Genomic DNA, 17,068 nt, shown 5'->3' on the forward strand with positions numbered 1-17,068 from the left:
TTGGGAATTGAACTCATGACCCCAGTGCTGTGCAGCAGAAGTGCTCACCACTGAGCTACCGTGCTGCTCATAATGAATGTTGCCAAATAGCTGCCCTACAGAAAAAGCAGTAAAATCTGTGCAAAAATATAACTGAATGCTTGTGTTTCATTTTGACGAGCCAAGACTCTAGACCTTGCATATGTATAGTAATATTACGCCGTCAGTGTCCCTACTGCAAATATCTGTTTCTGACAGTCTGGCTGTTTCCATCCTGTCTCTGTCCATGTAAATCTGCCTCACTGCCCAGGGCTGCCTCTGTCCCTCTGTTTCATATCATGAATTCTGACTTCAGGATCTATTTAATGTAACAGAGAACGAAAGCACATCAGAAAAATTGGGTACAAATGAGCAGTAAGGGGACTCCTGCAGCTGAAACAAAAGGGGCATAGAAATGTGTAGCAAACTTTATACGAAAATATCGAATGTAGGGTTTTTTAATGTGTAGCAAGAGTGTTATTTCTAGGACATTCAATTTTTTAAGTTATACCTAATTTAAGAATGTGTGAGCTGTTGTTTGTCAGAGTTGTTGCTAGAGCCATATATGGATTCTTAATGAATGTTAGAGTAAATAAATGTGATTATATACAGTACATTCACACAGAGTAAGGTTGGGTATGTATGGTCTACCAATAAATCCAGTTATGAGAGCCCAAAGTAGCACACATATATAGTACTGTAGATACTTAAAAAGATAATACATTTTGTGATATCAGAGGGTAATAAAGTAATTTTCCCTATGTTTTCTTTGCATTAAACATTGTAAAGGAGTCATATTAGGCTTGAGGTCCACTGCACATTTCCAACTGGCTATTGTCAGTACAAACAAGACCATGTTCTGGTCTAATCTACCTAGGGGACACCCTTTTCTATGAGGCCTCCAATGTTTCCTTTAAGGCTGCAGCCATATTTAGCCTCCCATCCATAGATCTATCCATGTATGTGCAATATATGTCTAGCAATAGGAGATTTCTCTGTGCTGGAAATTTGGTGGTTTATTTCTGAAAAATATATTTCTGGCAATGGGTGGTTGCACTCTGGGCATATTAAATAATATGAATCATCAAATTCCTAGCCTAGGTGACAAAAAGTCCTGACTGTCAGGATGGAGGTAAAGTCCCATAAAGTCAGGACTCTCCTGCCCAATCTGGCGCAATAGGGAGGTAAGGTTCTGCTGAGAATGTCAAAGCAGTACTCTGGCGTTAGGCAAAGTACCGCACAATACCGCAGTCCCCATAATACATGCCCCAAAAAGCTTGGCCTTTGGAGCTTGACCCCGATGACTGACGTCATCTCCTATGGCGAGAGCATCACAGGAGAAGGATTTTCAGCCTTCCTGCTCTCTGCTGCGATAGTTATCGAAAATTACCTTTGACCTGCGCAACGCTAGGTCGCCCATGCGGAGTAAAGACTCTGGGTCAGAACCTAGAGTATTCATCATTATAGAGTCATCGCCACCTCCTCTTGGATGTCCTGTCCTGACAAAATTTTAATAGTAAATTGCTCCATTAGTCCTATAGATTGTAAGCTTGCGAGCAGGGTTCTCTTACCTCTCTGTCTGTATGTATTACCCAGTATTGTCTTATTAATGTTTGTTTCCAATTGTAAAGCACTACAGAATTTGCTGGCGCTATATAAATAAATGTTGATGATGATGATTAGGTCACCTGTCATCGTTGCGATGACAGATAATACTTAACAGGGCAAATAGGCCCCTCACTAAGGTCTCAATAATTATAATAATCTGAACACAAATTTTAAAAAACACAGCATAAAACAATTCCTAGCATAATAATGTATGCTGTAAAGCAACAGAGGCACAGTGGAAATTGAGTTTTTTTTCTTTTGTAAACTCATGTCCTAATTTATGTGCGTTTGCTTCCCATTTTAAGGATATGTGCATAAAAGCCTGTAAAAATCCCATTTGCATGTGAAAGAAATGACACTATGCAGAATTATCAGTCAACTGTGCCAATGGTCTGGTCATTCGCTCCGTGGGTGAAATGGGTGGCCAGATTGGACCCAGTTACTTGGTAGAAATATATGATGAATTGCATAATTTAAATATTGACATAAAAAAGAAAACTAAAAGATATGCAGCTGGTTTAGAAGTTCCTGTACACAGCTGTATGTACCAATAATTTGCACCACCACCTAATTCCAAAGACCAATTCATTGTGATAGTTCCACTTACCTGTGTTTCATTAAAGTCTTTCACTCCTACACAATAAACTATGGCACCCAAGTTGCGAGCTCTCTCTGCCTAAAATAAAACAAAAGGTAACATAAGCAAATAGCATATGCATAGTACATATATGGGATAATTTAACCACACACACACAAAAACACACCAGCAAATTATAAGGTGTTCTGGGACCATAAAAATGCGCAGGCCACAGGTTGCTTTTCGGCAGGTTACTGACCAATGGAGTGACCTTACATCTTCATATTTTAGAGTAGAGGGTGAGTTATTACACATGTAGTCCACACACAGACATACATATTTACTTAAGCAGATACACATATTGTATATATAAACCAGTAAATATATATATATATATATATATATATATATATATATATATATATATATATATATATATATCTTAGACTGTAAACTCCAATGGGGCAGGGACTGATGTGAATGAGTTCTCTGTACTACAGCGCTGCGGAATTAGTGGCGCTATATAACTAACTGTTGATGATGATGAGATATATATATATATATATATATATATATATATATATATATATATATATGTACCTAGAATTTAACCTCATGGCCCATCTAGTCCATATACTAACCTATGGTAACCTCAAACCCTATTTGATCCTTAGTTATTTGTAAGGATATTATTATGTCTATCCCAGGCATGTTTAAATTGTATTATCCTCAACCACCTCTGATGGGAGGCTATTCCACTTATCCACTATTCTTTCTGTGAAGTAATATTTCCTCATATTTCATCTGAACCTACTTCCCTCCAGTTTTAGCACATGTGCTCCTGTTCTAATATTTATCTTCCTTTGAAGAATGTTTCCCTCCTGTAGCTTGTTACATCCCTTGATATATTTCAAAGTTTCTATCATGTCCCCCCTTTCCCTTCTCTGCTCCAAACTATACATATTAAGATCTTTTAGTCTATCCGGGTAAGTTTTGTGCTGTAGGCCATGCACCATTTTCAATGCCCTTTTTATACAGTCTCTAATGTATTTATATTCTTCTGGAGATATGGCCTCCAGAATTGAACACAGTATTCTAGATGAATCAGTACCAATGACCTATACAGTGGCATTATTACTTCTTTCTTTCTGCTAATAACACTTTTGATGAAGAGTATATAAATAATCTATTATTTTATATCTCATTTTATAACATAACATATGAAAAGATTCAGCCACAATTGAATTAGAAGGTGACTAGGCACAAAGTTCTCCTCCCCCACCTGTTACTATGGAAACTTGAATACCAGAGAAATAAGTTTTGAGTAGTTGGTCAGATTAACATGTGAAAGGCTGTGGTCTGTTTCCTGTGGAAAGGTAAAGTCCACCCACAAGAAAGGTTTTGATACACGTTACATAATGAAGAAACTTCCTTTCCCTGCCCTGCTCCCAAGGTGAGAGAACTTAGCTGATGGTTACTGCAAGCTTAGTTCCATGGAAGTCTGTATATAGGGGCCTGGAGAGGCCATTTATATTAGAACCTGGGTTGCAGGAAAAATGTTATAATGGAGTTTTGAATGGAATGAATGAAAGGTGAGTGAGTCTGGAAACATAGTTTAATGTGTTTTTGAATGGGAGATGGTTGACTAATGTTGTAATGGAGTTTTGTTAGGTTATTTGAATGGAATTGTCTGAGTTCAGATAAAATTGAGTTGAATCTGGATATATACATAGTTCTGTGTGGTTCTATGTTGGTTTAATGTTAGAATGAAGTTTTCATAGCTTATTTGAATGGAATGGTCTGAGTTCAGATAAAATGGGGGTTAGTGAAAACTTTGGTTTGGTATGGATAGTGTTACATAAATGCATGCCTTGTAATAATATTGCAAATGTGTGTAATAGAAGTGTATGGAAATGGTTGTGCATAGTTTGTTTGTTTGATAGAATGGTGGTGTTGGAAAAGTATTTAAAGGGAAAGTGTAGAAACTGTGTAGGTGGTATTGGAAAGTTTGCTATGCTGCTGTTGAAAAGTGTGGCTGAAATTAGGATTTAGATGCATAGCAAGTGGATTGTTCAGGAAGTGGTCAGATTGTTAAATATAACATTTTGTTAGACTGTTGATTTAAAGGGTAGTTTATAACGCTGAATCTCTGAAATAATGTGGTCTATTGCTGGAAATGTTGATGTAATTAATATGGGAGCAAGGTAAAATACCATGTGTTCAGAGCAGGCTGATTCAGACAATAGAGAAAATAGAAATGGCTGCCATCTAGAAGATTTCACGTGAAGGGAATGTGGATAGTGAATAATGGCTGTTGGACATGGCAGAAGTTTTGAGATAATGTGAAAATATTGAAAGGCTAAAATGTGTGCTTGATTGTCTGTGTGTTCTCCCTCCCCCAAAGGTCTTCCCCTTCCTCCCCCTACACACACAGTGCATTCACACACCTAAATCAATAGGTAATGCTTGATTCACACACATACACTTAGACAATGACTTATATATTTATATAAAACAGGCAATAAATGTAATGTATTGCACCAAAATCTAGACTTTGTGTAAAATATTGTTACGCTGTTTACTGTTTTATAATATATACATACGTTTTACAATTAGAATGTTAATAATACAACACGTTTTAAATTAAACTATATTTTGTGTGTAGTTTTTCTTGAAGATATGAGCATAAGCTATTATATGGATATTGGTCCTGTGGATTTAATGGAAAATAAGAATTATATTTCTCAGGTTAAATCAGAAGTACTTTTGCGAGGAGTTGGTTGCATAATTAACAGTATTAAATGGTCATCCATACTTTGCCAGATTATTAAGGCGATTAAAACCCCATAATCACCCTAGAAATCCTTTTACAGCCTTTCTCTATGCAATCAAGCATCTAATTTGCCTTCCTCATTGCTTTGTTACATTGCTTACCTGCCTTTAAGCCACCTAAAATAGTGACTCCTAGATACTTTTCTTCCTCAGTAGTCTCCATTATAGTGCCATTAATACTATGTTTAGACTTTGGGTTTTTGAGACCCAAGTGCATGATTTTGCATTTTTTGGCATTAAACTGTAGTTGCCACTCTCTTGACCATTCCTCTAGTATACCTAGATCATCCACCATTTGTTTCACCCCTCCTGGTGTGTCTACCCTGTTGCATATCTCTGTGTCATCTGCTAAAAGGCATACTTTACTTTCAATTAGGGGTGTGCACCGGCCACTTTTAGTGTTTTGTGTTTTGGGTTCTGATTAGCTTGAGGTTTTGGGTTCTGATTTGCTTTGCCAAAACACCTGACGAAAGGTTTTGGTTCTGATTTAGGGTTTTGGGTTCTGATTTATTTTTAAAAAAGCATAAAAAGTGCTAAAATCCAGTTTTTTGGGGTTTTCTCACTCCTACGCTATTATTAACCTCAATAACATTCAATAACAATCATCTCCACTAATTTCCAGTCTATTCAGAACACCTCACACCTCACAATATTGTTTTTAGTCCAAAACGTTGCACCGAGGTAGCTGGATGTCTAAGCTAAGCGACACAAGTGGGCGGCACAAACACGTGGCCTATCGTAGGTGGCTGTGTAGGCTTGAATGGCTTTTTTGTGCTCCTCCATCCTCTGCAGCATATAGAGGGTGGAGTTCAAGCGCGTCACTACCTCTTGTTTTTGTTGATGGCAGGGCATGTTCATGCTTTTTTGATGTAGCAGGAACAGTGAACATAATTTAATTACTTTAATATCTGATACTAAGCTTTCTGGACTGCGTAGTGGAGTGGCCCCGGTACCCAATTTGGTACCGGGGCCACAATACCTCCTCCAACTTTTCTGAATTCCACCGCACAGATGGCTGCTCCTACATCCTCTGCAGCATATAGAGGGTGGAGTTCTAGCGCGTCACTACCTCTTGTTTTTGTTGATGACAGGGCATTTTCATTCTTTTTTTATTTGGCAGGAACAGTGAATGTAGTTTAATATCTGATACAAAGCTTTCTGGACTGCATAGTGGAGTAGCCCCAGTACCCAATTTGGTACCGGGGCCACAATACCTCCTTCAAATTGTCTGAATTCCACTGCACAGATGGCGGACACCGGATGCACGTCTAACACCAACATAGCTGTTAAGGCCGCAGTTATCCGCTTTGCCATAGGATGACTACTGTCGTACTTCGTGCTCATGGCAAACGACTGTTGGACGGTCACATAATGCCAAAAAAAGAGTTGCAAGATGGAATTGTCCTTGGGCCCTCCCACCCACCCTGATGTTGTTGAAATAGGACATGCACACTGTGGCTGAAATGATTGGTTTGTTTGGACCCCTACAAAACGAGCTGGCAAAGAAAAAAAAAAAGGTGCAAGATGGAATTGTGCTTGGGACCTCCTACCCACCCTTATGTTGTTGAAATAGGACATGCACACTTTAACAAACCAATCATTTCAGCGACAGGGCCTACCAAACAACTGTGGCTGAAATGATTGGTTTGTTTGGGCCCCCACACCAAAAAAGCTATTCATCTCTCCCTGTACAAACTAAACAGGCTCTACTGAGGCAAGATGTCGTCCTCATCCTCATCCTCTGATTCCTCTCCCCCTTCAGTGTGTACTTCCTCATCCTCACACATTATCAATTCGTCCCCGCTGGACTCCACAACCACAGGTCCCTCTGTAGTCTCTGGAGGGCAGTGCTGTTCTTGATTGAGGAATTGATCATTCATTTTTATGAACATCATTTTTTCAATGTTTTGCGGAAGCAACCTCCTTCGCCGCTCACAGACCAGGTTCCCCGCTGCACTAAAAACTCTTTCCGAGTACACACTGAAGGGGGGACAACTCAGGTAAAATAGAGCCAGTTTGTACAGGGGCTTCCAAACTGGCTTTTTTTCCTGCCAGTAAGAATATAGACTGTCTGACATGTCTACTTGGATGGTGTCAGCAAAGTAATCCTCCATCATTTTTTCAATTGTGACAGCATCCAATGCAGCGACAGTAGACATGTCTACAATGGTTGGCAGGTCCTTCAGTCCGGACCAGATGTTCTCAGCATCCCCGCCAGCGGGTCTTTTAGGAAAACTGAGCTTTATCCTCGCAGCCACAGGTGTTGAAGATTGGGCATCGCCCTTGGCAGACGACGTTGATGGCATTTCATCGTCTATGTCATGACTAGTGGCAGCAGCTTCAGCATTAGGAGGAAGTGGGTCTTGATCTTTCCCTACTTTATCCTCTAAATTTTTGTACTCCATTATATGCAGCACAAGAGAGCGTACCCCTAAATCACACACACTTTGGGACTGCGGAAACAGTGAACGTAGTAATATAGATTGCAGTACCTATTTTTTGGGACTGCAGAAACAGTGAACGTAGTAATATAGATTGCAGTACCTATTTTTTGGGACTGCAGAAACAGTGAACGTAGTAATATAGATCGCAGTTCCTAATTTTTGGGACTGCAGAAACAGTGAACGTAGTAATATTGATTGCAGTTCCTATTTTTTGGGACTGCTTAAACAGTGAACGTAGTAATATAGATTGCAGTTCCTATTTTTTGGACTGCTTAAACAGTAAACGTAGTAATATAGATTGCAGTTCCTATTTTTTGGGACTGCAGAAACAGTGAACGTAGTAATATTGATTGCAGTTTCTATTTTTTTGGACTGCAGAAACAGTGAACGTAGTAATATAGATTGCAGTTCCTATTTTTTGGGACTGCAGAAACAGTGAACGTAGTAATGTAGATTGCAGTACCTATTTTTTGGGACTGCAATAATATATTGCTCTATAATATTTTTTATAATTTTTAAATTATTTTTTTATATTTTTTTTAAATTTTAAATTTTTTTATTAAGATTTTGGGATAATTATCAAATTACTATGGACTTAGCAGAAAAAAATACAGGACAAAAGCACCACTGGACTCAGCAGGACAGACACTGGCCAAAGAACCACTGGAATCAGCAGGACAGAGCACTGGCCAAAGTACTACTGGACTCAGCAGGACAAAGCACCACTTTACTAAAATAATCAGCAGGACAGAGCACACTTTACTAAAATAATCAGCAGGACAGAGCACAGTATCACTATCTCTCAACAACCTCCCTCTACACTACCCACAGGGAGAATAAAGATGGCGGCCGCTAGCGGGGCATTTATGACATCCGAGTCTCGCAAGATCCGACGCGAGACTTGGATGTCATAGCCTCGTTTTGAATTCCTTGGGCGGCCGGAAGTACCCGAACAGTGCTCGAATCCTGTTGGATCCTCACTGTTCGGGTGGGCTCGGATTAGCGAAATCCAAGCCCGCTCATCTTTACTTTCAATACCATTTGCAATGTCACCAATAAAGATATTAAAAAGCACTGGTTCAAGTACAGATCCTTGAGGTACTCCACTGGTAACCTTTCCCTCCTGTGAATGTACTCCATTTTCTATAACTTTTTGTTTTCTATCCTGCAACCAAGATCTTATCCATCAAACAATCTCTGAAGCCAATCCCAAACTTTCGAGTTTATTTAACAATCCGTTATGTGGGCCAGTGTCAAAAGCCTTACTAAAATCTAGATAATCTACACCTACGACCCCTCTTGATCTATTACTTTAGTCACCCAGTCAAAAAATCAATAAGATTTGTTGGACATGATCTCCCCCCAATAAATTCATGCTGGTTGGGATCCTGTACATTACTGGATTTTAGATATTCTACATCTCATTATTTTAAGAGTGTTTCCATCAATTTCCCTACTACTGATGTAAGGCTCACAGGTCTGTAGTTGCTTGCCTCTTCCTTTTCTTTGCACTGGGACTACGTTTGCTATTTTAAAGTCCTCTGAAAATTCTTCTCTATCTAGTGCCTGTTTGAATAATTCTATTAATGGTATTACCAGCACCACTTTAAGCTATTTTAGTATCCTTGGTTGTATCCCATCTGGCCCCAATGATTTATTCACTTTCAGTTTTGAGAGCTCTGCTAGCACCTTTTCCTCTGTAAATGTACTTGTAACTACTTCATTTTTATGAGTATACTTGCAATTTAACTGTGGCCCCTTCCCCTCTCTTTATGTAGTGAACACTGAGAATTTTTTTTTATTAAGATGATCTGGTACCTTGTCTCCCTCAACAAGACTATTCCTCTGTGTTTAGTATTATTATTCCTCCTTTTAATTTTCTCCTTTTACTTATATACCAAAAAACAGTTTTGCCTCCTTTACCTACTGGCTGGTCCATTTTCTCTTCAGCGTGTGCCTTTGCACATCTGATTACCTTCTTAGCATTCTTCTGTCTAAGAAGATACACCTCATTGTCTTCATTATTCTGAGTCAGCTTATATTTCCAAAAGGCCATCTTTTTGCTTTCACTATACTTGCTACTTCTTTTGCAAACCACACTGGTTTTCTTTTCCTTGTGCTTTTCCTAACCCTTTTGATACAAAGGTCTGTTGCATTTAGTAATACAATTTTTTTCCACCTCTCCTGCACTCCTTTCAAGTTCTTCCACTCTGGCAAAGAGTCACTTACACAATTTCCACTCTGGCAAAGAGTCACTTACACAATTTCCCATCTCTACAAAGTCGGCCTTCCTAAAATCTAACACCTTTGTTTTTGTGTGGAATGAGTCAGTCTTTATACTAAGACTAAGTACACACTGGAGAATATTCCAACCAACATGTTATCTACAACAATTGTACCTATGACTGAAGGTCCGATCGTTTCAATTTTCTTTTGAAGATTGTACGCAAATATATATTTTTCCCTCAATTTAAAGCATACTGACAACTTCAGCAGCTGCACTGGTTTTAGATGTTGCTCGTAGCGTCACATGGCTAAACGGCAAAAGTCAGAGCTATGGTGAATGCTGTGATTTAGTCATACTTGCCCACTCTCCCGGAATGTCTAGGAGACTCCCGAATTCCAGTAGGGCTCCTGGACTCCTGGGAGAGCAGGTCATTCTCCAGCATCAGTGGGCAGGATGGTAGCCTCCAAGATGGGATAACGCTTTTGCGTCACTGCACCACTGGGAGCAGGGCCAAAGTGGCACAATTCACGTGCCTCCCCTTCCGTCCTCACACTTAATTTTCTCGCGACCGTGAAAAAATCCCCTAATACTATAAATAGACCTAGCGCAAGAGCTAAGCTCATTGCGTATCAGAGCTTCTAGCTAGTAGAAGCTGTTTGCGGCGGTCCTGCATTTTTTTCTTCTTCAATCAAGAAAGAAAAATCGTGGGATGTTACAAATATGGGGCCCTTCTGGCTGCAGCAAAGAAGAATTCAATCAACAAGGGGCCCTCCTGGCTGAAGACTTCAATCAACTTGGGGGGCTTTGTGGCCAAGAAGAACAGAAGAGATTCCAAGCAGGGACTTTGGAAATTACAAATTTATTTTGGACATTACAAGCAGGGACTTTGGAAATTACAAATTTATTTGGGACTTTGGTGACAGTCATTTTAGGATTACAAGCTGCTGACGACAGATGAAAAAATCGGTGGTAAGTATAGGGTATTTGTTATTTTTAATAAAAATATATGGTATCATTGAGGGTGTTTACTGTCTTTATTGTGGGTTTATTATTTTTATTAAATGTCAGTGATTTTAACCAGAATGTAGTGATTTATTTAACATTTTTTTTCTGGAACTACAGGTCCCAGCAAGCCGTAGGTGTCAGGGCATGTTGGCACTTGTGGTTCTTCAAGTGCCAACATGCCCTGGCTGCCATGGGTATGCTAGTGCTTGTAGTTATACAAGTACCAGCATCAGGGGCGGGCTGGCCCGGGGGGCAGGGGGGCAACGGTGGGTCAGACGGCTATTAGGGCCGGGGGGTAGGCCGGCCGGCCGCCCCCCCGGATGCAAAAAACATAGTTTTCCCCCCGCGGCTGCATCTGATGACATCAGATGCGGCCGTGTCAGCGCACAGGCGGCCGCATCCCCTGTCATATGATGCGGCCGCCTGTGTGCCCCCCGGCCATCCCTCTCCCAGCCCGCGCCTGACCAGCATGCCCACACCATTTATGGCACCCGGGCTGGCTGGGACTTGTAGTTCCACAAAACAAAATGGGGTCTGTTTTTTTTTTTATATACATTAATCGTCATTATCGTCACCCAGCCTAGTGCTATCAACACTGGGCTGGGTGTCCCTAGAGGGGGGGCCCGCACGTTTTTTTCCAGCCCAGTGCTAAACAGCCTGGGGTTGGTTGTCATTATGGCAGGGGGACCACTGCCGCGTGTCCCCTTGCTATAGTGCCACCAACCCCAGCTGGTTTGCCTAGTGTTGGTTCCATGAAAATCGGAGGGACCCCACGCAAAATTTTTCCCCGATTTTCATGGAACCAGCAGTAGTCTGGCAGCACTAGGGTTAAGACTGAATAGAGAAGGGACCCCACGCTTATTTTTTAACTTTCATCTATTCAGTTTTAACAGCTGCCGGAGCTCCGGCAGTATGACAGGGCAGTGTAACAGTGATGTGTTTATACAACACGCTGCTAGAATGCAGCGTGTTGTATCTGGCATGTTTGAAAGCAAACTCTCCTGAGTTGCTTAATCGCAGCTTCATACATTTGAGAGTTGTATAGCTGGAGTGGCAAACAGTCGGGAGTTTGATCTCTATCGATTTTGGAAATAGCGATTTTGACAGAAGCACAACTCTGGCGATTTTACATGAAATCTCAGCTTCATCAATCTCTGGATTTGCAAAATCGGACCTTGATACATTTACCCCAAGGTAGACAAGTGCACAGGAAAGAGGGGGCAGGATAACAAACACTTTAACACCTAACAAAATGGAGCTTATTTAATGATGGCCCTTAAACCAGCATATGATAATGGGTGTGACACATCTTCGGTTACCATGATTTGGTTGAAAGGCATTTAGTTTCGGTCTCTGAAACATTTGTCCCAATAAGCCATCAATGAAAGCAAAGTTATGACCCAGGCAAAGAACCAGGATTTTCTATTGTGGAATGAAAGAAACTGAAATATTTTTCACATAAACAAGCTACACAGTTCCTGATGACTTTAGCCAATTTACATGATAGACCTTTAACTTTTTGCAAGTAAGATAAACAAACAGAAGCCAGGAAATGGCAATTAACAGACTCAGAATGTTCACACATAGGAACATGTGCTGAGAAGTTAAACAGCTGTGTATTCATTGTGTCTGCTGCTCCTGATGTAATTGCAGGATGTGATACACAAAATACCGGCCTGCTAGTTCATAGGTGTGTAAAGGCATATACAGACTGATTGCTCCTAAAATATATATTCTATTTTGAGTAGACCTAAAAGGAGCATTAATTAAATTCCTTAACAGGAAACAGAATGAAAGTGTTTGTTTACATGTTCTACACTTAAGCAAATTGACTGAAATGTCTAATGTGTTTCAGAGTGTGCATTAGCCAAACAGTTCTTACTATCCATTGAATAAATAATGAAATTAACTAAACGCTAAAAAACTAAGAAAATCTTTTTTTTCTTTTTTAAAACTTCTTTATTTTCACACTGTAACAAGTAATCGACAAAACTGGGGAAAAAATTCCAAGAGCAAAAGAAAAATGTGGGGTACAACAACACAAAAATAAAAAATTCCACAATAGTGAGGACAACTAGATATCCAACAATACCAATATCACGTATAACCAGAGAGCAAGAAAATCTTTTTTCACTTACAGCAGTTTCTGCACAGTACTCCAGGCCACCCATATGTTTTCATAAAAGCAATTTGTAACAATTCAAGTGCTTGTTGGTAGAAACATTTTACTTATTCTACAAATAAATTCTTTTAAAATTTGTGGCAAATCACATTTAGACACAAAACCTAATTCATAGACATTCACAGTTCAGTTCAAATAGCTGTATAACTTATATTGACATTATATCAGCAGTGCTCAATCGCTTTTAACTGGGACCCCAAGTTTCAGTGGTCTACTGTTTGAGGCACCAAAAGAGGCGGTTACCAATATAATGTATTATACATCTGACAATAGACAACCAAAAAAACACCCCACTTCTGGTCCCAAACCACATGTTAAATATCTCAGCATTATCCCATATATACAGATATAGCACATTAAGATAGAAGAATGGAGTGATTTTGTTCTTGTGACATAACATGTTGACTGCGACACTCACCTCTCACTGCGCCACACTAATACTAACATTTGCAGACAACAGAGAAGTTACTGCATCATTACCCAGCACATCTTACTTCCTTATATCTTACTTCCTTCTCTCCCAATTGCACAAAAATTGCACATTAAGGTGTACCGTGTTCAAGATTACTGAACACATATGATAGTTTAATCATTAATTATATTTTACAGAACCTTGAGTAGATATATTTTTAATTTAAAGCACAAAATTGCAGTGTGGGCTTTTTCAAACAAAAATCGCTTTGACATACCTCTTTTTCTGCGTTGTAGAACTGATTTTGTTGCAGTTCCCCATCAGTAAGAGCTATTATAACACTTGCTGCTCTAGCACCTGAGTATTGGGGGAAAGTGCACATGTCAGTTAAGAGGCAAGAATATAATTCTCTTCAATATTCTGTATATATTAAGACATTACTTATTAATGCAGCCTACACTTTATCATTCTATAAATGTTCACTAAAACATCTAGACATATTATCCTACAAACAATCTATATTTATTAATATGTGTAGAACAATGAAACAATGATAGATTACAGAGTAAAACCAAGGACATTTTCTACTATTATATTGCTCCTTATGAATTTCATTTTACAGATGAGAGTGCTGCATGTTGGTTGGTATGTTTGACCTAGCCTACGGATAAAAGTTTTTCTATGGACATAAAAGCAACACAATGTTCGTAGCATTTCATATTTTCCCCCAGAGGCACCCTTAAGGGGAGTTCCAGTTGCCCAGAATCCCCCCTATACTTAATCAAGACAGTTCTGCAGTTTAGAAGGAGTAAATTGCTTCTAGGCAACTCCTCCTGCTCCTATCTGAATTTCAAAAAATACTATAGGAGTCTGCAGTTTAAGACCCAATTTTGTGGGGATCTGCCCATGTTTTTATGAACATTGGCTTCAACAAAATGGCCACCATGATTGTTATCACTTTTTGTTCTAGAGTTTCTTTGGGTTTTAGAAGAAAGTAAAATAAAGTTATGTGTGATGCCCCGTGTTTGCGTGGGTTTTCTCTGAGTGCTCCAGTTTCCTCCCACACTCCAAAAACATACTAGTAGGTTAATTGGCTGCTTTCAAAATTGACCATAGTCTCTGTCTGTCTATGTGTGCATGTTAGGGAATTTAGACTGTAAGCTCCAATGGGGCAGGGACTGATGTGAATGAGTTCTCTGTACAGCGCTGCGGAATCAGTGGCGATATATAAATAAATGGTGATGATGATGATGCCTGCTGTTTATTGGCTGCTGAGAGTGATGTAAAGCACTAGGTGAGTAAGTAACACAAATTGTCATTTTTTTATGTAATTGAATGTGAATGAGAGGTTAGTATCCATTTCAATGTATTTCTTTACAAGGTATTACATCATCATCATCATCATTTATTTATATAGCGCCAGCAGATTCCGTAGCTCTCTACAATTGGGAACAAACACAGTAATTAAACAATACTGGGTAATATAGACAAATAGAGAGGTAAGAAGTTATTACATTATATTATTTTGGTAATTTGATCAAGAATAATTTATTTAAAGGAGATTAAGATTAATGTGGGTTTTTTTAATGTACAGCTCACTTTATGCTTCTTTTTTTTTTATTTAACACGTTATTACACTTATATACATTGTATGTTTCTATTTTTATTATTATTACAGTAGTTTTTTTTTCTGAAACCAACAAAGCATTTGGAAACCCCTTGTAGAAATCCTGCCCCCTTTCCCCCACGTTAGCCCAAGACAGATTTGCACAAGAACATTAGATTTGTACATTTATATAGGATTCCCAAAATTAATTTTTGAAACTGGGATATCTTGTACTTTCACTGGGAAAATTGGGAGACAGAGATACTACATGTGTTCTATAGCAATGATACAAATGTGTAGGTGCATCACTTCTAATATTTAAATCTGTATGCTGTGTAATGTAATTAATGATAGATCAAGAGTAACAAATCCTGGCTAATGGAAACTGTAGTAGCTTACCGTCACTGTTCTCGTGATAGATCTGTTCGTTAGCCTGGAACAAACATTTAGGTACAGTTAACTTCTTAATGACAACAAATTATTATGATTAATGTGCACTCTAACTTCTTTCAATAGCTTGCCTGATGTATCATGTTAGTCACTCGCTCTGTTGAGTATTATTTGTTGGGCACAGTTGGTTATAATGTTTTGATCGCTGCGAAAACTAAAGTGTTGGACACTGGTAACTATAATGTACGGTGCACTTCTGGGTATAATGAGCTGGTTAATACCTGGCCCAAGAAGCTGATCACTGCCTGGTATGATATATATATATATATATATATATATATATATATATATATATATATATATATATATATATATATTCATATATATATATATATATTCATATATATATACATATATATATATATATGCATGTTATAGCCTTGTATGATATACTGCTGTTTGTTGTATAATACATGCTGTCATTGCTAGTTAGCATATTGGTTATTGCTAAGTGTGACATTTTCTATTAGTATGCTGTCTACAGCATGTAATACAACACAAATATTTATAGAAATACAGATAACCACTTTGCCTATGTTGCACAGCCGTTTCTCTTCCCTGTCTAGCCTCTCCAGATTCAAGCAGTGTCAGGTGTGAGCAAATCGCATATGCATACTGCTTTTTGTGTGTGTGGGGGAGGGAGGGGGGAACATAAAGAATAATGGGAGAGGAAAAATATTAATTATTTTTATATCAATTAAGTTAGAATGTTACCAGAGCCTGTGTTCTATTCTTGGCTGATCTAGATTTAACTGTTTTATATTTGATGCACTGAAATTCCTTGCTCTTAGAAATAGATCATAAAAAGCATCTCTGTTCACCTACACACAACTGCACAAGCGGCTGAACCACCCTCTTCTTGAAAAAGTCAGTGCTGCAATCAGCCAGAGGTCAGTACAGCAGCAGGGCGGTCCGTGGGCCCGTGCACTGTAACTAACATTAACATTGCTAACATTGCTGCCTCACAATGCTAGTGCTATGGGTTTAATTCCGTGTGTGAGAAATTAAATGTGTGTGGGTTTTGTATGTTCTCTCTGTTTGCATGGGTTTCCTCCAGTTAGTCACGTTTCCTCACACAATCCAAACCTGGTAAGTTAATTGGTTTCTTACTAAAATAACCTCAGTGTATGTGTTATTGTGTGGTTGGGAACATAAATTGTAAGCTCCATTAGGGCATGCACTGTTATACTAAGAAAAGCACTGTGTAATACGTAGTCACTATGGGGTCTATTTAAGAAGCACCGTATAATATTAAAGATACTTTTCAATCCTTATTGCATAGATAAGGATTCAAAGATCTCTCATATTTATCAAAAAACATCTACTGGAATAAGTGTTCCGAAAAACGGCTGTTCCTGTGAAGTCTTACAATTACTTTTCGCGGGCTCTTCACTTGCGGTCCTTTGCAATGTGGTTCCCTGCTTGCTTTGAATCCCTGTGCGCATGCGCTGAGCGGACAGCTAGGGCATGCCCACAGAGAAACCTACCATAGTGCATTAAACAAAGTAATTTGGACAGGAAGGTATCACATGATCCCTCCACACATGCGCTCTACAGCTCTGCTCTACGATACCTGCTACGTTGAGATGATCATAAATCACAATTTTGCGGTTAAAACTGCCATTTTAGGGGATTTAACTGAGGATTTATGTTTCATAATTAGGCCCCTATATAACTAAAGTTTAATAAATAAACAACAGTTTGAAA

General features: G+C 38.9%; 1 protein-coding gene across 1 annotated transcript in view; it reads right to left on the reverse strand.

Annotated features, from left to right (window-relative positions):
• LOC142161545 (anthrax toxin receptor 1-like) overlaps positions 1-17,068 on the reverse strand; it is a 134,422-nt gene that overhangs the window by 67,137 nt on the left and 50,217 nt on the right. Inside the window, exons 5-7 of the mRNA XM_075217255.1 lie at positions 15,311-15,344; positions 13,583-13,662; positions 2,234-2,302 (exon numbers count right to left, since the gene is read on the reverse strand). Of these exons, the coding sequence (XP_075073356.1) occupies positions 2,234-2,302; positions 13,583-13,662; positions 15,311-15,344 (183 nt within the window). The remainder of the gene's footprint in view (positions 1-2,233; positions 2,303-13,582; positions 13,663-15,310; positions 15,345-17,068) is intronic.

The sequence above is a fragment of the Mixophyes fleayi genome, chromosome 6, assembly GCF_038048845.1.
Source record: "Mixophyes fleayi isolate aMixFle1 chromosome 6, aMixFle1.hap1, whole genome shotgun sequence".
NCBI lineage: Eukaryota > Metazoa > Chordata > Amphibia > Anura > Limnodynastidae > Mixophyes > Mixophyes fleayi.